General features: G+C 39.5%; 1 protein-coding gene across 2 annotated transcripts; it reads left to right on the forward strand.

Annotated features, from left to right (window-relative positions):
• The first annotated feature begins 2,173 nt into the window (after nucleotides 1-2,173).
• On the forward strand, nucleotides 2,174-11,447 carry tbx3a (T-box transcription factor 3a). Of its 2 annotated transcripts, none has more exons than XM_042509938.1 (7): nucleotides 2,174-3,270; nucleotides 4,417-4,699; nucleotides 5,209-5,355; nucleotides 6,284-6,360; nucleotides 6,890-7,047; nucleotides 7,689-8,332; nucleotides 9,627-11,447. In XM_042509938.1, exons 1-7 carry the CDS (start codon nucleotides 2,705-2,707, stop codon nucleotides 10,071-10,073), a joined length of 2,322 nt encoding a protein of 773 aa, XP_042365872.1. In that variant the 5' UTR covers nucleotides 2,174-2,704; the 3' UTR covers nucleotides 10,074-11,447. The 2 variants fall into 2 exon arrangements, with proteins under 2 accessions (XP_042365872.1, XP_042365873.1); XM_042509939.1 differs by having other exon boundaries at nucleotides 4,417-4,684.
• Nucleotides 11,448-21,988: the final 10,541 nt, after the last annotated feature.

Below are 21,988 nucleotides of genomic sequence, written 5' to 3' on the forward strand. Positions count from 1 at the left end.
CACAGGGCTGACCTCACGCACACAAAGAAGAGGATGGAAGGCCCCACGCAGGCTGGTGGAGAGCTTCATTTTGGGTCTTAAAGACATCAGACAGTCAGATGCTGCAGCGGCTTATCAACACTTTTATCAAATCAATAACATGCAACACATAAACTGAATATCTTTGTGTATCTCCTCTGAGCAGTGTTGTGCATAAAACCACCCCACTTAACACACACACAGGGAAGCACACACAAAGGTGTTCTAAAAGAAAACACCTTCAAGTCAAGCCTATAATAAAGAGAGCATTGTTACAGGTATCACTCACGCTGCAGTGAACAAAAAAACATGCATCTCCCTGTTGCATGCATGAGTAGTGCTAAATGGAGGTTCAGTTGAAGTTGATGCTGTCAGAGGCTCCCAATATGAGCCCTGAGGCATTTATGTCAAGCTCTGAACTTCAAAACAATACTACTGTAGATACAGGCTTCTATACATCTCTGGCCTGCAACAAGTACATCACACCTTTAAATGTCTCAGCAATTTCCACCGCTTTGCATATGCGTTTTATTTGATGAATGATGAAAAAATACTGAATGGAGCAAATAGCAAGGATTTGGCCTATTGCTTCTTTCGTGCAGATTTGCTCTGCATGGTCCACCCTGTCAAGGACTTTGAGATTCCCCCACCGCTCTGGATCCACGGAGACAGACAATTGACTGAGAATTGATGGTCAATGTTTGTCCAAGGTGGCTGACTGGCCGCGTCTCTCTAGTTTACTTGCGAATTTGTGGTTAAATAGCGCATTTAGAAAGCACTGGCGCGGTTTTGTCTGGAGTGCACATCTCTTTTAGACGCTTTGCAGTGAAGCAATAATTGTGCACGAAATGGTCGTGCCCCTGCATGCTTGTATTTGGCGTTTAAGATGAGTATAACGTCCATAAGCTGTATTCATATCCACCGCTTAAAATGATGCGGCTGGGAGTAGACCTGTAAACTTCAATGTTATAATGGATAGAAGAAATCATGATAATCGTATCCTACTTCACATGACAGAAAACATTTGCTCAGATAGAATTAAGAGTTAAATTATCAGTGCCACCTATTTGCCTGTGCAAGTGTGACTAAATTGTTTCTCGGATACAGCTGCGCCTGGAAAGTGTGCCATATTTCACAAAAGAATTGATTGGTGTGATTCAAAATGCGGTCGTTTTGATACACCTGATAACAGCCTACACGCACCAGTGAACGCATCCTCTGACGTTCTGGTTGTGTTGAGCGCAAACTTGTGGCTTCAGCTCTTATAAAATGCTGTTTCAAGTCAAAATGAGCATATCCACAATGTCACTAATCGCCAAAGCATCAGCTATTCCTCGTGTTTTCATCGATATAAGATGCATTTATTTAAAATTAACTGACTTCACTCACATTGTCTCAAATGCAAAATCAGGCTGGAGAGGGAAAATAAGTGCAAATAGTATCTAAATATACAAAATAGCAATTTAAGAAAAATAATCCACTTTGCACCCATAAGCAGTCTAACAAAAATAAATAAATACATAAAAACAATATGAATGCAACAATAAACAATTATTGCGCGTTTATCATGGAGCGCCTCATCCCGTGCACGCTCATATTTTCCTGATTTCATATGAGGATGTTGCAGGAAATGCTCGGCTGCTCTTCGGCGCTGTTGAATCTCTGCAAATTCTGCAAACTCTGCCGCGAATTGAACCCTGACAAACCATACATAAATATATTTGTGAATGAATAAAATTGCGATATTCAAGCATGTAAAGACAACAGTGCTGCAGGACAGGGAAGGAAGTCAGCAGCCCCGCCAGAGCTCAACATCTCGCCGACTAAGCGCGCCGGTTCCCCGGCTTGGCTTGCCTGCTTCCCTGGGTCTCACAGACCGACCGATAGCGCAACTTCTCTAACGATGTTGACATATTCACACAACACTGACTGAGGCAGGGTGGTGTTTCACGGCAAAGCCCTTTTGAGTTTCCAAACACCTTTTTATAAGTCTGAAGTCTGTCCCCTCCACCCGACCTGTTAAAACCACGCCTACGCAGCCACACAATTGGTCCGAAAGCGTCAAAGAGCCAATCAAACGGAGCGCTGCTACTCGTAACATGCAACACATCCATACAGTATGAAGCCCTATGGGCCACAGAGGCGATAGGAAAATCACGGAGCTGGGACCTTACCACCTCTCTCCCTCTCTCTCTCTCTCTCTCTCTCTTTTTCTCTCTCTCTCTGGCCGTCAGCGGACTCCTTTCTCTGCACACGTCTTTCTCTGAAATGTGTGTGTGCGTGAAAGAGAGAGGAGGAATAAAGTGTGTGTGTGCGTGTGAGGGTGCATGTCCGGAGCAAGTAAAGGCAGGGGGATTATTCGGCGCTATCGAAATATTTCAACACGTCGCCCTCGCTGCAGGACTGAAGCCAATAAGAAGGAACGCATTTTAACAGGAATGCCGATATTGTAAACAGCAGCAGAGGAGAAAGAATGCGCCGCAGTCAATTAAGTGACTCACCCAAGTTGGTTTAATTCGGCTAATGTCCGAGAGCCAGCAGCGAGACGCAGAAAGGTGTCCGATGCGCGTCAAGCTCTGAAGAAAATCGGTCTCGCAGCACTTCTGAAGAATAATGGAGAGCATTTTTACATTTCCAGACTTTTGAAACGACTGAAGAGATTCCCGGACTTGTGAAAAATAAGTGGATGCTTATTTCTGCAGAGCTGAAGGAGGAATTTCCAAAGCTTTCCAACTCCAGATTGATTTTTTCCTTTTTTTTATTTTGTCTTCATTTGCTCCTCTTTACGCTCTTTAGCGCTGCTGGCACTATTATTGCTTCTACATCCAACCAGTCGTCTCTAGTTGTTGCCTGCACTTGGATGAACTTCCTGATGAGAGACCCAGTCATACAGGGATCAAGTATGGCATATCATCCGTTTATACCTCACCGGGGTCCGGAATTTGCCATGAGTGCAATGCTGGGTCACCAGCCTCCCTTCTTCCCGGCTCTGGCGCTCCCTCCCAGCGGCTCCCTGTCTCTGCCGGGCGCCCTGGGAAAGCCGATCATGGACCAGTTGATGGGAGCCGCGGAGACCGGCCTCCACTTCTCTTCGCTGGGGCATCAGGCTGCTGCCGCCCACCTCAGGCCTCTCAAGACTCTGGAGCCTGAAGAGGAGGTGGAGGACGACCCGAAAGTTCACCTGGAAGCCAAGGAGCTTTGGGAACTCTTCCACAAGAGAGGCACCGAGATGGTGATCACGAAATCCGGAAGGTGAAACTGATTTGTTTTTCGAGCGTGTGTGTGTGTGTATGTGTGTGTATGTGTGTGTATGTGTGTGTGTGTGTGTGTGTTCATCCCTAAAACGTAATATTATCTCACAAGCAGAAGACCTGTTGTGTGTGTTGATACCTCATGGCGAAAGGATTTATTATTTTACATACACAAGCCTATAAATATGTAAATTTATATAAAGAGAGATTTATACATATATGCCACTTGGAGATATGTAGATATTTCATGCAACAAAGTCACCTATCAGTCTAATGTGTATTAATTAAACTAAGATTGTATCATAACTGTCTCACTATTCTCAGTCAGATTTGACATTTATTGCACTATAATGTGTTTTCACTGAAACATAAAAAAACCCAAATAATAATTTAGCTTGACAGAAAAAAACTGACACAAAGCTGCGAGTTCCTGTGTTTCTATTCAGCCTGCAAAATCAGAGAGAGACATTTAGTGAACTGCACACGTTTAACGGATAAGAAATAAGTTGTTATCTCACTGTAGGTATTTTACTAAATAAAATTGGCTTGTAGCTGCTGTATTATGAATATTAGGCCTCCAGTGCAGCTAGGAGCTTTCACGGATCTATTCACATTTCCCCAGAAACATTTGATTTGCGTATCATCCTAGTTTTTAAAATTTAGCGTCCGGTTTATCAAAACTTTACACTGATGGATTATTCAACTGAAACTTTGAGTGTGTGGAGCTCTGACATTATTCTCGTCATCACAGTGACAGTATACAAAGATGGCTGCTGTCTTTGAGTGCGTGTATGTATGTTATGTGTGTGTGTGTGTGTGTGTGTGTGTGTGTGTGTGTGTGTATATATGTGTGTGTGTGTGTGTTGGCCTTTCGAGGCATTAAAAATCAAGACACTATCCAAACAGCGTTTACGTGTCTTCTAGAGTCTTTTCGGCTGAGTTATCTTTAGCTGATAAATTATGATGGGGCTACAGGCTACATTATAGCATAACTTGTCAAACCGATAAAATTCACTTTTCACATTGAAAAACATATGTTTGTGTCTGTGTAAAAAAATATAGATTTTTTCTTTATATTGTTGTACATTTTGATTATATTTTTATGTGCCACTACATGCGTGCTTATCATTTGTTTTCTTCGTCACAGGCGGATGTTCCCCCCGTTCAAAGTGAGGTGCACTGGTCTGGACAAAAAGGCCAAATATATTCTCTTGATGGATATTGTTGCAGCCGACGACTGCAGGTACAAATTTCATAACTCCCGCTGGATGGTGGCGGGGAAAGCCGACCCCGAAATGCCAAAGAGGATGTACATTCACCCGGACAGTCCGGCTACTGGTGAACAGTGGATGTCAAAAGTCGTCAATTTTCACAAACTCAAGCTGACAAATAACATCTCCGACAAGCATGGATTTGTAAGTTCAACTAATGTATGTCAATTTTCCTATTTATCACCTTACAATTTTTAGTATAGCAAAATGTTGTATTTTTTTATTTGCTTGTTTTATTTGAGCACAGGATTTTAGGATTTATTGTTTTTGAGGAAGACCTGACTACAATAGGACATCATTAAAAAAAAAAATGTAAACAATTGTTTAAAAAAATGTTTAAAGATTGTATTATCTTGAGATAATCTTATTTTTACAAGTAGTCTATTGTGATTATTAAGGAAGATAATAATACGTCTGCATCCTTGAATCTTTAACCAGATTCAATTGACTAAATATTGAACTGAAAATAATTTCAACTATGTTTTGAAAATTATTTGCATAGTTTACAACAAAGTTGTATCTTACAAGATAGATTCCCTCTTAATTATGTGGCTTCTGATTTTTTTAATAAGAACATTTTAAGAAACTTATTGAATTAAAGGATATATTTTGTATGACAAACGCTAGAGTACTTTCATTAATAATTTTTTGGTGATTGTGTGTTGCAGACCATACTTAACTCGATGCACAAATATCAGCCTCGATTTCACATTGTGAGGGCCAACGATATTCTCAAACTCCCGTACAGTACCTTCAGGACATACGTTTTTCCCGAAACGGATTTCATTGCCGTGACTGCTTATCAAAATGACAAGGTAAGCACAATTATTGCTCAAAGGCTTAAAGCTTATGTACCCTGAATATTTTTTTTACTTAAATGCAGCTTGCGTGTCCCTTTCGCCCTGTCAGACTCGCTCTCTTCCCCGTTTCTTACGTATTCTGCACCATTTTGTTGTCATAAAATATGAAAGACGTCATATTTGTTGGAGCCTGTGAGAGTGCAGTATCATAGTTGAAGGGGGTTGATGTTGCGAGTCAGTGCCATATTCAGCAGCCTGTGGTAGAAAAGTCATAATTCTGAGGAATGTTATATACAGGTTGTCTTCCTTTTATTTAATCACGTGGAAAGGATTTGGCATAGACCCAGACTCTCTCTCTCTCTGCGTGTGTGTGTGTGTGTGTGTGTGTGTGTGTGCGTGTGTGTGTGTGTGTGTAAAACTAAAACAGGGGTTGGGGGTTGAGAAATGAGGATAAAGAAGAGGGGCAACATTGTGCGGTTGAATGGAGAAAAAGAAAGAAAAAAAGGGGGGGGGGGGGGTTGGGGTTGTGTCAGACTGTGCTGTATGGTAACATTTTATTCTCTGTGAGACATAAAAATAATGAAAATCATCCCCTAAACTGTTTGATATTGTTGGGAAATCATGGCACCCTCACTCGCCTCCTATGTGCAGTGGTAACAAGTGGGAGTAAAGTTTTGCAAAAGTTTACACAAAAAGCAGCATGTTTCACTCTTGATGAAAAACGTGCCAATATGAAGACTCGTGCGCTCTGTGTGCGCGATTTTGGCATTCGCGTATTTAGTTATATTTATGTGTTTTTATCTCAAAACCAAAAATAATCTAAGTGTATTTTAAACTTGCAGAAGTTTACCTGCAATTTAAAAAATGGATTGAATGAGTATAATACAGTCTAGAGGGTCAAATTTCAGTGGCTTATATTTACGCACAATTTTAATCATTTCAGATAACCCAGCTGAAAATCGACCACAACCCATTTGCCAAAGGATTCCGTGACACGGGCAATGGGAGACGGGAAAAGAGGTAAGGCAAGGGAGGGGACGTGCATTGCAAAAACACTTCAGATGTATTTGGATTGATATACACAGACAGAGAGTGATCTCGGTGGATTAAGTCTGCATCAGAGCTCCCTCATTACCCGCAGGGAGTGTGGCTCTTCACAGTTTCTAATCAAATCGCGTAATAAGCTCGAGTTCACTAATTCCGATAGCACTAGTGGCAACAGACATTGCAGCGGGAATGTTTTCCTTTCTGTCTCCACTTGCTAATTACCATTTAATTACGAATTAATCCAAAACGTTAAATTCTGAAAATTAGATTTGAAAATCAGCAGTGTCACATGATATGATCAATAAATAAACGGGTCTTACAGCAACAGCACTGTAACAGATTCCTAACGCTCACCTGCGGCGCAGGTGAGTCAGCCCTACAGTCAGGAACTTCATTATTTCAGTCTGAATGAGCCTCCATCGCCACTCATTGCGCTGTTGATATTGTTTCTGCACTGAGAGCTGTGATCACCGCCTGTAATAACCTGGGTACTTGTGCACAGGAAACAGCTGGCGCTGCAATCCATGCGTTCATACGAGGAGCAGCAGAAAAAGGAGAACGGCGCTTCAGACGACTCCTCTGGAGAGCAGGCTCCCTTTAAGTGCTTCGGCCAGGCCTCGTCCCCTGCCGTGTCTACCGCGGGCCCCCCACACCTGAAAGGTAAGCTGGGGGACCCCACAAAGTCAGTCACGGCCCCGATCACAAGTCGTGTGTAAAGTCGTAAAATGTCTATTGTGGCGAGGTTTTTTACGAGGTAACGTGTTAAAGAAGAGCATACATTAGCTTTGCAGCACATTCACATAGTCTTACTGACTTGAGGTTTCACTTTGCACCTGGACTACTGATTTGCACTTAATTCATAATTGTCATTGAAAACTGTCATTTTTTTTTCTTTTACTGTGAAAATTACTTGGGCACTTTAGCACTTAAATATTCTTTTAGTTGTACTACGTACGTTAACCATTATGCTAAATGATGCAACAACTAGGCTATCTATTCAGATTAAAAACTCCAAATCATATTCGGTTAATCTGCAAAAAATAAAATAAATAACAGAAACGAATGCCATGTACAAATGAAGGCTTACAGCATGCAAAGTTACGCAATCCAAATATTATTGGAAACAATGGGAAATTAATGTTACAGGTCACGCTCACCATTGCAAATATGTGCAAAATGTGTCCATTGGGGTCTATTTCTTATTCCGCCTGCTACACGCAACATGGCTGATAATGTGACTTATCATTTCCATGATTCACCAATGTGCAGAAACTAATACTGTACTCCTCCTACTCTGGCAGATTTCTGTGACAGCGATGAGGACAGCGACGACGAGAGCAAAGATGGACACATTAAAGATGGTCCGGACTCAAGCAAGATTTCAACAACCACAAAGGACGGGAAGGATCATGACGGGAGCCCAGCTAAGGGGCACCCTTTTAGTAACACTGACTCTGTCAGCAGGACCCGAGACAGCGGCCCTAGGACTGAGAAAAGTCAGGCAGACTCGCGGCAGAGCCCCATCACCGTCATCTCCAGCACCACACGATCTGGAGAAGACCTCAAGAGCCCGAGCCTGGAGCAGCCCAAAACGGATGAGTGCAGGTCGATAAGCAAAGACAATTTCATGCCTTTGACTGTTCAGACTGACAGCCCGCACACAGGCCACGGCCACTTGCATAATTTTGGATTTCCAACGGGCCTTACTGGACAACAGTTTTTCAATCACCTCGGGAGCGCGCACCCGTTTCTCTTGCACCCCAGTCAGTTCAACATGGGAGGCGCGTTCTCAAACATGGCCGCGGGCATGGGGCCACTATTGGCAGCTGTGTCCACGGGAGGGGTGAGCACCATGGACACGACTAGCATGGCATCACCCTCGCAAAGCTTGACGGGAGCGCCAGGCCTGCCCTTTCATCTGCAGCAACATGTCTTGGCATCACAGGTAAAACCTGTTTTCATAAGCGTATAGGCCTAACCTCTGAGCCTCGAGTGAATGAGTGGAGCACATGTTGTAATGTACAGCAGACTGCAGGCCTGAGAGGCCAGAATTAATATGCCAGATAATAAAATCTATTGATTACTTATTTAAAAAAAAAAATGAAAAGGTAGCACATCTCAAGTCTTTAAGTCGAGGAGGACAAAATACTCGCATTTCACTCATTTATTTGGCTCGGTGTTTAAATCGGTTTATAGTGATGCGAGTCAAATAAATAAGTGAAATGTGAGCATTTTGTCCTTCTTGACTTAAGATGTGCTACCTTTTCTATTTTACTTTTTTTTTAATACGCTCACTGGATTTGGGGTTTAGCACTCCACTGAAAATCCCACTGTTGAACCGCAACCCCTTTACTAAATACATATATTTAAAAGTTTCGTTATGATGCTCAGGTGTGTGTTTTAAGCGTAACTGAGAAAGATAATGTGTGTGTATTTATTTTGTTTCAGTGTCAAGTTGATTATTATTCACAAATTAAAGTTGTGCAACTGCGATTTTACTGACTAAAGCTCGAAACCATGTTTTCTCGCCTGTCTATGGGCGTTATTTTATAGGTAACAACTATTAAGAAATCAGATTTGAAAAACAGACATTGCAACAGCTGGGGGTGTTGGGCAATCTTGTTGATTTGAGCTCATTAAGCCCGTTTTAGAGCCACACGGGCGAGGATTAAAATACCCCAGAGAAACATAGTACTTTAATAGACAACAAAGTTGTCTTTTTCCATTTATTGTCCTGCAGCATGCAGCATCAGACAACTGGAATTTTTATTTGCATTACAAATTCTTGAACAAGGACCAAAGCTGTTTACATGCAGGGCGGTGAGGCTTTGCTGCACAAAACTGTGTTCGGAGCTTTGTGATAGTGTGAATTAAAGCAAGACAGACTGAATGTGCATTGCCTAAATGAACTCCAAGTTGTGTTGTGCATGAGCTAAGTGCAGCGTCATTAGCAGTGTATCAATCCATTACAGTCTAACATGTATGAAAGAAGTCTTGGAGGAGAGTGACAGTGAAGCTGGTCACTTTCAATAACTATTTCCACGCGTTTTTTCCGAGACTTTAATCCAAAACACGCAGCAGTCTGGTGAAAGAGTTTATCATCATACATTTCCCCTTGATTTTTTTCCCTCTCTTTATTTCTTTTGGCACATGTTGCGCTATTATAGTACCCAGAAGTGTATGAACTGTCTATAACTGCAGCCCTGTGGCTCACACTCACTTTCTCCATGTCTCCATAGGGCCTCGCCATGTCTCCGTTTGGCAGTTTGTTTCCCTATCCCTACACGTACATGGCAGCAGCCGCGGCAGCCTCCTCCGCCGCCTCCTCAGCGGTGCACCGGCACCCCTTCCTGAACGCTGTGCGCCCCCGACTCAGGTACAGCCCTTACTCCCTCCCCATGACGGTACCGGACAGCACCCTGCTCACCACCGCGATGCCCTCCATGGCCGGCGGCGGGGCCGAGCTCAAAGGGGACAGCATAGTCCCGGCCAGCCCCGTGTCTGGTGTCACCCTGGATTCCACATCGGAGGTGACCAGTCACTCGTCAACCATCTCCTCCGGCTCGGTGTCTATGTCGCCAAAAACGTGCACGGAGAAAGACGCCGCCAATGAGTTACAGAGCATCCAGCGCCTGGTCAGCGGACTGGACTCAAATCAGGACAGGCCACGGAGCGGGTCCCCCTAGGGATTTTTTTTTTAATATATATATATATAAACACACCACCTGCTTCTCGTTTCATTGTTTGTCATGAAAAGTGTTGATGGTGATGAAGACATTAACAGTAGGAGGACGCCCTCGTAGATTCATGCAGGTTTTCAAAAAGGAAAAAAAAAAAACAACTAAAAAACAAAAAAAAAACAGTTTTAGTTTCTGAAATGCACTTTGGTTATTACACACCTGTTATGTATATTTTTCTTTCTTTTTTCTTAAATTAAACACTTATCCTGTCATTTGAATACCATACAAGTATTGAAACTGAAAAGTTGGCATGGGTGTGACTTACAGATTTAGGAGAAGTTGCTGCTGTGTCCTGTCTCCTAACTTTAATGTACACGAGGAGAAATGTGTTTTTTAATATGCACTCTGAATCAATTTGACTTATTTGAATTCACTACCGTTTAACCTACCTTACAAACAAAGACTGCTGTATTTTGTTGTACACTATTAATTGATCTTCTGGCCAAATGTTGCATGCCCCCTTAAAACCCCAACGAATGTTATTTTAAATCTAAAAACTGAAACAAAAATTATAAAAAATTATATTTGGAACAATTAACAACACTCCCTTTGCTTAAGTTTTGTCTTAATTAGGTTATTAATTGATCAAAAACAAATTAGTTTTTCTTAATGCCTTTTTTCAAATCAGAACAGGCCTATTGACATGACTGGTGCTCCGGGCCCAAGCATGCGGAATTTAGCCCAAACAGGCAAAGGGAAGCAGAAATTTAAATATAAAAAATGAAAGGTAGTATTGATTAAAAGGTGTACATAGGGATATATAAAATATTTATGTAATTATTTCATATTGTTATTGCGTGTAAATACAACGGAGTAGTTTGTTTCTAGGGATCTGTTCTTAATTTATTGTCGATATACCTGTGTAAAGATAGTTTGTGGACTATTATCCTTTTGTTGCCATCTGCATTTATACCCCTCTCTTAAAATATGGACTTTATTCCTCCCTCCAAATATCCACTGAGCTACTTATTCACACTCATGTGCCATTGTATTTTTTCATTTGTTGTCCCTGTGTGAAGTGCTACTGTTTCAAAACGAATGAAAACGCGACAACGCACTGCACCAATGGCTTGGAATAATATATATATATTCTTTTTCTTGAGAAGAGCAAAAGAAGTGTCGTTGAAGTGTGACAAAAGTGGACTATTTTTTTCTGTTATTAAAAAATACTTTGCGAACCCGATCGTACAAGTGCCGCATAATCGAAAATATGAAGGTTTCTTTTGTGTTTCTTAATGGGTTATGTTGTATTGGAGTTATGTCTAGTTTACAACATCGACATCGTGTTCTTGAAAGTTTCAATAAAATATTGAAATGCCATTTTTTGGTGTGTGTCCCTCGCTGTTACGCATGAGAATAGAAAGAAAAAAAAACTGTATGATTTTAAATCAGCTAATTTGAGGCCTCACGAGACATCCTAATTCATTGTAAAATGTTTCTGGTAGGTTTGGGGAGTTGATGAGGGTTTACTTCACTTCAGTAAACTCCCGTGGACATGTGCCAAGGCTGCGATCAAAGTGACAATTTAAGATAACTCAGCTTCGCAGATCATACCTGGGATTCCTACCTGAACAAGTGGCCGCGCGCACTATAATTACGCGCTTTATTTATTTGACTTTGGCGTCAATTGTAAGGAGCATCTAGTTTATGCATTTTTATCACGATAATGGGAATAAATAAAAGGAAAAAAGTTGGATTTTATTTGGAATTTATTTTTCAAATAAATTACATGGAAGCAATCAGGCCAATATTTGATCTGCGGTGGGTTGTTTGGTGACGTGCGTTTATCTGACTGACCAAACAGTAATTTGAGGTCACCCCAAAGTGATATCTCCCCCGTATTTCCTGCATGCATCAGAATATGTGGTTTTTAGAAGTGTGTCTGCAAAGTGACACCACGAGGACGCAAACAAATTAGACATTTCTGCATCTCTTGCTAAAGAAGTACGGCTTTGAGCCGAAGTGAAACCTGACAGCAGTATGAAATCCCTTGATTACCCTCTCTATTGCACATCGAGTCATGTGTTTATCAACACCATATCTTTATTTGTATATTGTCTGGTTAATGTGTAGCAAGCCTGGCGCTGGAGAATAGGTGTAAACATGACACAAGCTGTCTCAATTGGTCTGTCTTATTGCTCACCTGGCGCCCTCGATGAGCATATCTTCCATTTTATTGCACGGAAGGCGACAATGCGTCTGTAATCAGACCGAGACACGACGCCCCCCAGCGGCTACAGCGTCCGTTTATTTAACTGCACGGCAGAGCAGACCAAAGGACAAGTCCTGGGTGAGATTTCGGTGTCAGTGATTAATGCCGTCTCAGCTGGTGAGACAGCTACTAAAAATTATTGTGCGGTACTAAATAGCTAATAATTAAAGGGTAACCAATTATTCCATACAACTTTAGGCTCGAAAACAGCAAACATGTTATATTTCAAAAAAAGAGTATTTGCTGGTCAACATCACTGTGCGTAAAGCTGGTTCCGACAGGGTGGGCCATAGATCAGACAGCTACTAGAAATCATTTTTAATGTACGGTACTCAATAGCTAAAAATGAATAAGTAACCAACCTGTTCCACAGAACTTGATGCTCAAAAACAGCAAATCTATTTTAGATTTTTAAAAAAGTGTGTTTGCTGGTCAACATCCCTGTGCGTAAAGCTGGTTCCGACAGGGTGGACAACAGATCAGATCTTTTAAAGTGCGTTACTTAATAAATAATTAATAATTCATAAGTAATTAGTTATTCATCTGTTCCATACAATTTAGGCTAAAAACACAAAACATAGGCTATTTAATTTTTTAATAAAGAGCCTTTGCAGGTTAACGTCTCTGTGCGTAAAGCTGCTCCGAAGGGGCGGTCTACAAATACTATCATAAAAAAAATAATTTTTGAGGGGATAAAAAAGATAAGGCATAAATTCAGAACATCATGTAAACAAAGTGTGTGCCAAATATGTGTATTCGCTGCACTTCAGTAATGACAACCGCATCAACGAGTCAAAATATAGGCTAATAATTATATCATAATAAAGAACATTCAGAGGAGAGGAAACCTGAGGGTCTAAGGGTCTATGTATATTTTTATCGGGACACCTTGGCGGTGTTTACTGCCTGTGCTTATTTGCATGTCAGTTATGTTGAGGATTTACTGCTTCACTGTATTGTCCCTGTTCCTTTACACCGTGTCCAACTAAATTAAAATATTAAAATCACACGTCAAAAGTTTAATTTATGGCCTGTTTGTCTACTTGGTGATAGATGAAAGTGTCTCCTGAACGGCCCGATTAGGTAGACTGACCGGTCTGTCTAACAGGTTGCTCTCATACACGTGTCTGTCACGAGACAGCTGCGCCATCTAGCGGCAATAATTTATGAACGACTGGGAAAAAAACCCTTCACTGCTAACGTTTCTCTTTCAAACTTCACCTGGGTCAGTTAAGTAGCTCAGCTTTTCTTAACGGATTTTAACATTTATTTGTGATTAATTGTTTTACCTATTTATTGTTTAATATTATTGTATGAATTCTTCATTATTATTATTATTATTATTATTATTATTAAAACAATAATAATTATAATTTATTAGAATTCAGACCTTATTGTGTGTACTTGGTCCATATGCAGTGCCCATGCCATATTCATGTTTAAAAAAATGTTATGTGCATTTGTTTAAATATATGGTTAAATTAATACAAATAAACATAATAAAGAAAAAAATGGCAATATGCAGCTGGTAACATTTTTTTTGGAAACTCTGCCTATAGATGGTCTCTCAAGTGTTTATAACATTTTAACAGCTAATTAGTTGAGCTTTAATAATTCAGCTGTTAGCTTTATTCTTTAGATGTTTAACAAATTATCTGTTAGTCTTTGCATCATAGATTCAATAAATAGTTAGAGTATATAGCATATGCACATAAGCTCTACTCAAGCTTTGATTTATTTTAAATCTCAGAATACACTCCAAATTGTAAACCTGTTTAAAACCTCAACCTTCAACCATGCTCACAGTTTTTTTAAAAACACATCTTGCGCTGAATTTACCCAGCCATGGCAAATAACCCTCATTAAGCTATTATCTCTCATCTCTGCCTTGATGACAGTTACAGAAAGCAGCCTTGCAGAGGTAGAAGTGTCCACCAACAATAATGCATTATAAATAACTGTATCTCACTCACAAATTAAAGGTGTAACTGAGTGAAGATTAAAATGCATTGGGGTAAAATTTGCATTATGTTAATATTGTAGATGTTTTCTGTAACAGCAAGTTGCATACCAAGAATGTGTTTCAACATGATCTCTGATTTGAGTCATCACAAACAGCATAGTAGGTGTGTCTGTGAGTGCCAATGGGAGACATTTGTAGCTCTTTGCTTTTTATACCACGTTTAATTGTTTAATTTAATTGTTTTTAAGTTACATATTAGCATATTAATGAATTTGCTGGAATGAAGTTGAAACTCCAGATATCTCTTCACACAGCTTTTGCAGAGAGTAAATTCAGAACATTTCCTGTTTTGTTGTCATTTCAGTTTCTGAGGTTTAAAATAAAGAGATTCTCAAATTACTGTGCATGAAAACAACACTTTCAGATCAAAACACTTGAAACTAATTCAAGACAAAAAGTCTGACTTGCCTTTGAAATAACAGAAATCTCTTGAGGTTCTGTATTTGTACGGACTTTACCAGCCACATAACTACAGTAACAATTTGTAATATGCAGTAATTTGGACCATAAAGGTTTATAACTGCATCTACAGTAAACACTTACATGCACACAAAGGAGTTAAACTGAATCAAGGAGCATTCTTTATACACAGCAGCTGAATAGTGTAAATAACAGTGTAAGTGCTGACTAAAGTACTTTGCCGAAAACAATCACAGCTTAGCTTTTAAATCTTTCCATTGTTGGATGACTATTAAGTATTACAGTTTTTATTTTAGGCATAAAATACTCTGTAGGTGTGTCAGTCCTCTTTTAAGAGCACCAGCAGTCTGTTAATGTATTGTTCTCAACATATAATCCTACGTTTGGCAAGCAGGAACGACATGTTTATGATGTTACTGATAGATTATTCATACTTTACACACACGAAACACAGTTGTCCATATGCTCATTGTCAGAATTACTGCACACTTTGACATCAATAAAAAAAACCAAAAATGTGCTTGCATTTTTGTATAGTATGTTATTTGATCTCCTGTCACATTATCTTTTTATTAGTTTGACTGAGGATTTTTTTCTCTTTTTTTAAGACAATAAAAAGTGTATAAAGAGGGATACTTTGATGCAAATCCTCACTGAGATTTGTGATTTCACAACACCAAACTGTGTAGCATGCAGACAATTCCCAGATTTTTATAAGGTGTCTCAGCTTTTATACACAAAGCTTTTTTGTCTAAATTACCAACTAAAAAAGAGGCACTCTTGCCCTCTTTCATAGAAACTCTCCAAAATTTGTTTTATGCAATCTTATTCAAGGCTAAAAGAAAAAATAAAAAAGCTGTCAGTTTCATGCAAAATGATTATGAACAAAAGTTACTGATGATAATGACCAAAACAGTAGTAGGAAGAAAAACACATTCCCTGTATTAATATTCTGCTCTGTTGGTTGAAGATTCTGTGAATTACTTTCATGGCAGCTAGCCCTTAAATGAAGTGACAGCACACTCTAGTGTTCAAAAAATATTACTACAGAAAAAAATCTCAGCGCAGGGCTCATTTTATCTCCTTTTCCTTTTTTCATTACAAAGCAAGATGGAAGGCAGGAGGAATAAAGTTAATAAGGATGCAACTGGGGTGGAACACATTACTGACGTGGTGTTATTGTAATGACAAATCTGTGTGCAAATATACAAACCTATCTACGTATCATGGCATACAATTAACGTTAATATTCTAATAATTATTCGGATTGTAATTGCAGTCAATGCCCCAAAAAAGTGATGAAAATTGTATGCGTACATGGTTTTTTTCCTGTAATATAAATTCAAATATATAATTATTATAATTATATATAGTTTTCAGGATTTTTTTTCTAGTTTTTTGATCATTTTCTATTAACCCTGCCCCCTTTGTAAAAACTAATTTTGAGGTCATTTTCTTGTCACTTTTACTTATTTCTTGAAACTTTTTCTCCATGTTGAAACAAATCAAACAAATTTGCACAGGTTTCAAAGGGTTTAATAGCTTGTGTAAGGGGCCTGAATGCAGCACAAGAAGAGTGATATTAATCCAGGTTTTAAAGGGTTAAGTTCAAGTCAAGTCAATTTTATTTATAAAGCCCATTATCACAAATCACAATTTTCCTCAGAGGGCTTTATAGCATACACGATCCCTCTGTCCTTGGACCCAAACAGCAGACAAGGAACCCCCCACCCCCACTTCAAGAAAGGCAACTGAGGAGGGATCCCTCTTCCGTTCAACAGATGTTGTGTTTACAAAACAAATTACACTAACTACTATGACAAACTGTACAAATTACAAAATATGATAGTTCAAAGTGCATGTAATCATTATTTACAAAATCATAAAAGTGGTATGTGGATGCCAAAAACATGAAAAAGTGAAAATCGGCATGAGGCTCCTAAGACGTACAGAATGTTCAGTGCCTGTTGTGTAAGGTGTCGCCGGAAGACAAAAAGAGGGGCCTGTGTGTCAGGACTAAAACATCAAACAGAAAGGTGATAACGAAGCTTAATGGTTTGAAAGACTTTGTGGAATGAATGCATGATTTCCTCCTGTGTGCTTGTTTGTTTTAGAGCCCAGGAGGAGTAAACCAGACTTTGGTGTTGTGAGAAACTACAGCTCAAAATGTCACTTCCGAGGATAAAGTTACATTGTACTGAGGCCTTTGCAGCTCACCGACATGCCTACCTGTCAGTCAGTGAAATTCTCCATTTCTGTTGCTGTCAGCTCTAATTCTACTCCGACATGAAGTCTAACCCTGGAGCTGTCGAGGTGTGTTATGGTTTGCTAAAGGACATGATACGGCAAGAATCTGTTGTTCAATCCGCTGTTCACATCAAATTACAAAATGGAGTGGGTGACATTTTTTTTTTGTCTTTAATGAAACTGCGCCACATCATGTCATTTCTACTCAAAATTGGAAAATTATTTCTCTATAGTCTGTCCACGCATCCACTTAGACTAAATGTCTTTAGCTGTAAAACTTTCATGATGGCAATTTATGGGTTCTGTGCCGCGCTTTTTAGCTGATTCATTTTATCCCTCCTTGGAATAAAAAATTAAGCACTTCTTTAGATGTATTGCTTCAAAGTGGCAAATATAAAGACAAATACTGCACAAGCCTGAAAATAAATACAGACAGCTTGTTTTTCACCCTCTAAAAACATGGACTGACATTACTATTCTTGTACTGCACTCAAGACGCCTTTCTCGAGTATTAATACCCCCGAACCTTGAACAAATTGGCTTGATTTCTTTCAAAAGCATGGTCAAACATCTAATGAACGACTATGTAAAACACATTACACAAATTGCAAGAAGGAGATTTAGAAAATCATTTTACAAAATATGCTAGGAAAAGTTGTTGTTGTCATTTCTTTGCTTTTGGTTTTCACTTCCCTTTTCTTTGCTATTCTTTTTTTCCCCCTAATTTCCAGAAAGAAAGCCTGCACTTTTTCCTAATACCTTGTTAATTTTGGGGTTATTTCCTCTCAAGCTGCTTATAGCCTTCTTTGCCTTGATTTTTTATTTATAGCAAGCCAATATTGCTCAGGTTTCAAAGGGTAAATATTCCCCAAAGGCTCAATCTGATCACTTAGTGTGAACACTGAAGACTGTCATATGTTGTATCTGTGCTTAAGGTATAAAGTGTGGTTCTTTATATAGATGTATGTACATAAAGAAAAGGGACAAGAGAAATTCAAGCTTCATTTCAAAATATAATGCATGTAAATTAAGCCATTAGTGAAGCCTGAACAAAACTCACAGTTATACAGATAATGACATGTCACTTTAATGTGAGAGGTTTTATTCTTCGTGTTATTGGGAGAGCTTTCTTAACTCAAATATGTTCTCTTAGCACTACTGTAATTTTTGACTGGTGTTAATTCTGACGGGATTTACACCATTTCGTTGAAGGTGTGATAAATATACGTTGTTTCTATAATTATGATTTTTTTTCTTTGTTTGTTTTGTTTTTCTAATTAGTGCAATTGGACAAGCTAGAAAAAAGCCATTTTGACATACAGACAATAATAATAAATAGTAAGACAAACAGCGGTTATGACTTGTTTTTGTCAATCGGAGAACTAGGTGTATTTTATGTATGCATACGTGTGACAGGATTGCGAGGGGGAGAGTAGGTTAAAAAATAATCCATTCATTTTTAGATAACAGAAATGATAATCAAGTCAGTAAATACATATAAAGTAGAATAAAACGTGGTATATGTATATAATATAATACTAATAAAAGTAATGGCAACTTGGGTTTTTCTGGGGGTAGAGGTGCTCCCATTGTATTTAATGTGTTTATAGACATAGGTGGATTATGACACACTGAGCCCCTGGGCCCACATGCATAAATGGCCCCCTTACCCTTCTGGGCAGGTACATCATGCAGTTTCTCCCCACAGAGTTGAAGGGCCCATATAGGATACTTAGTGCAACTCCTATAGATAAACCAAGGGGAGAGAAACATTCTTAAAATGTATCATGACGGATTTGTTTTCATGCAGTTTGAATTTTACATAATGGCTAAGCCCTTTGACAAGAAATGCAAAGTTAATGACAGTGACTTCACACAAAGGCTCTGGCTCTGGGGCCCGGTCACGAAGGTTTATGCAAGTATACAGGCATGGATGGATTTACTGACCGACCCGGAGGCTCTACCGGGCATAAGCCCAGGGGCTCAAAGTGTCAGAGGGGCTCCTGGCCTTCACTTGCAGAATGTCAAATTAACACAAACCAACAAGGAAGAGACTCAAAATCACCACAAAGAAACACAACCCCACAAAAAGATGCATAATGACAGCAAAGCGATGCAAAAAGTCTGTGTCTTGCTCCTATGTAGGACATGTCGTGGGGCTCTTTGCATATCTATGCCAAGCATTCATAATCTACCCACGTATACAGTGTATACCAACCTCTTTAAACTGGCAATAAACACACCTATCAGCCAAAAGCCACTGAAATACACAGGAGAGTATACCCACTCCCTCCTCAATAACCTCCCCCTCTATCCAGTCATTCACCCATCTCAACAACCACCACTGCCCAGTCAGTGATACACACATACCCCCAGACCTTCTGGGAGGGAGATAGTCAATCGCAAGTAAGTCATTTTTCTTTCCGGTCTTCTACCTAATGTACTTTTTATTACACTGCATTTATCTGAAAGCTTTAGTTACAAGTTACTTTACAAAATTACGAATTTTGCAAAAAAAAATACAATACGAGTTTATAAAATATGATGATTTCTCAGAAACTAAGCTAGCCAACAGTTTATAGCACAACTGAAACGATTTGTCAACTGAGTGAGACTTAACTGACAGTAACGTTAAAATTGTTTTCTGATTTAATAAATAATAATACATTTTGAAGATAGATAGATAGATAGATAGATAGACAGATAGATATATAGATAGATAGATAGATAGATAGCAATTACAACACTTAACCAATGGACATCAAAACACCTCACAAACTACCAAACAAGCTAGATAACATAAAAAATGGCCTTTCCAGACCTTTTCCAATAAAAGATGGTTTAGAAATAATATCCAGGGCACCAAACACTCCTGATTAATGTAAATATAACCCTTTCAACAATATGTACCTGACATTTGCAAACCCTAAAAGATAACCAGATGTATATGAAAAGCAGGCCACATGTGTGGTATATCGTGTAAGGCATGATACATTGTTTGCACATGCAAACCCACTGCTTTTCTGTTGTCTTATACTAAATGGGTTCTTTACATGCTTTTCACTCATTCAAGTCTAGCCGCAGAATCCCTTCTTCTAAGAGATGACGTTTAATCTCTACCATCAGCTGGAAGTTTAAATGAGCTGTGGGGAATAGGAGAAGACAGCCAACTCTCCCTTCATAGGCCTAATAGTCTCCACCATCAGCAGCACTTCATACACAACCACTGGCTGGCAGATTAGAAAGAAGGCTTACCACAAACACAGACAGACGCACGCACCAGCATGCTAGTGGATTCAAGTCATGTGCTTTTATTCAAACTATAAAGTGGAAATGCACAAATTGTAATATATACAAATACATAAACACATGATGAACTTCTAATGGGTGACGCAGCAATCCGCCCACAGACACGCACTTCTTTTAAGTGGACTGTAGTGGGCTATATGACAGCAGTCACTCTCTCTTTGTAAATTGATATCACATTTCACAGCCCTCCTTTCTCTCAAAGAGCTTTCTAGTTGTTTTATACACATTCGTCATCTATGAAAAGCTCAGAGTCAAGGACATAGAAAAAATCCACAATCTCTTCACGCAGCAAAGTCAAACAAGATATACTGCCGTGCAGTTGTATGCTTCCGCGCACCAATCAAGCTGCACTTACTATTTACATCCATGTCTGTTAAAACATGGATGCGTCACACATAGAAAATCTATACCAAGATCTTCTCTAGTCAAACAAACAATGCACACAACAATGCTTTTTACACACAACCATGCACCGCTAAACCATGGCAGGCCAAACTGTAACTGTCTTCATAACAGTACAAAACAGCTATAGTCAATACTTTAAACAATTAACCCCATGACTGCTGGTGTGTGAAAGGGGTCTCTCATAATGACATTATTTCCCCAGGAATTGTCAGAGACCAAAAACAGAGCTAGTACCCTTTTTCCATCCATATTGTCATGTATGCAGGTCATGCAAGAAAACCATCTTAAACTAGCAATAGACTTGTTTACCATTGACAGTAGATAAGTAGTATATGCCTTTCTGGTGTGACACATTTGATATCATGAACGTGCCAGAGAACAGGGCCAGTAAACAATAGAAAGTACACATGGAGGCCAGTGAAATTGTTACAGTGGTTACTTATTTTTTACCAGCCACAAGAACGTGTAACAACTGGTAACGTTTTCACCTTGTGAGTCTGTGTGTCATTATGGCCAAATGTGGTCCAGAGACACCGACTGTAGCAGGAAGTACAACAGAAGCCATTTTGAGTACTTTGCCATATGTTTATATGTCTGTCTGTAGACCAAGATCAACTCAGACCAGATCATCAGGACAGCGTCACAACTTTGCAAGATGCAGTCACAAAACTTTACAGGTGTGTAATTTGGATCTAAATTAAGGCCAACTTAAGGTTTGTGCAAGAAAAGTCAACAATGTGTCAATCCCAGTGTCATGTTTCTTTCATTGCCAATCCGAGCAGGAGCCAATAAATAACCATGACTACTGCAGAGTCATTTGTCCTGGGAATGAATACTGATTGTAACCTCTCCCGCTAAAGACAAAAGCCAGATGTTAGTGGGATAGCAGTGGGAAGTAGCCACACACAAAAACTAGAAATGAATGATATTTTTCTCTGTTACTGCTGGATATGTAAACAAGCGTCTGCAAAAAAGTTCACCACATCATACCATATGTTGCCGCTGCCCCCAAGTGGACAAAACAAATCACCAAATTTTAGATGCATTCACTCAGGCTTCTTTGAATGCCTTGTATGGGTTTTGAGAACCGCCAGTGTCCCCTGTAACATTAAAAGATGATGTGTAAACCACTGTTGCCTCACACTGTGACTGCTGTCTCACCCAGATATGACTGCAGGGCACTGAAATCTACAGAACAGGGAAAGGTTTGTGATCTATATAACTCAGTTCTTGGAATATAGAAAC

Source organism: Plectropomus leopardus, chromosome 20 (assembly GCF_008729295.1).
Source record: "Plectropomus leopardus isolate mb chromosome 20, YSFRI_Pleo_2.0, whole genome shotgun sequence".
Lineage (NCBI taxonomy): Eukaryota > Metazoa > Chordata > Actinopteri > Perciformes > Serranidae > Plectropomus > Plectropomus leopardus.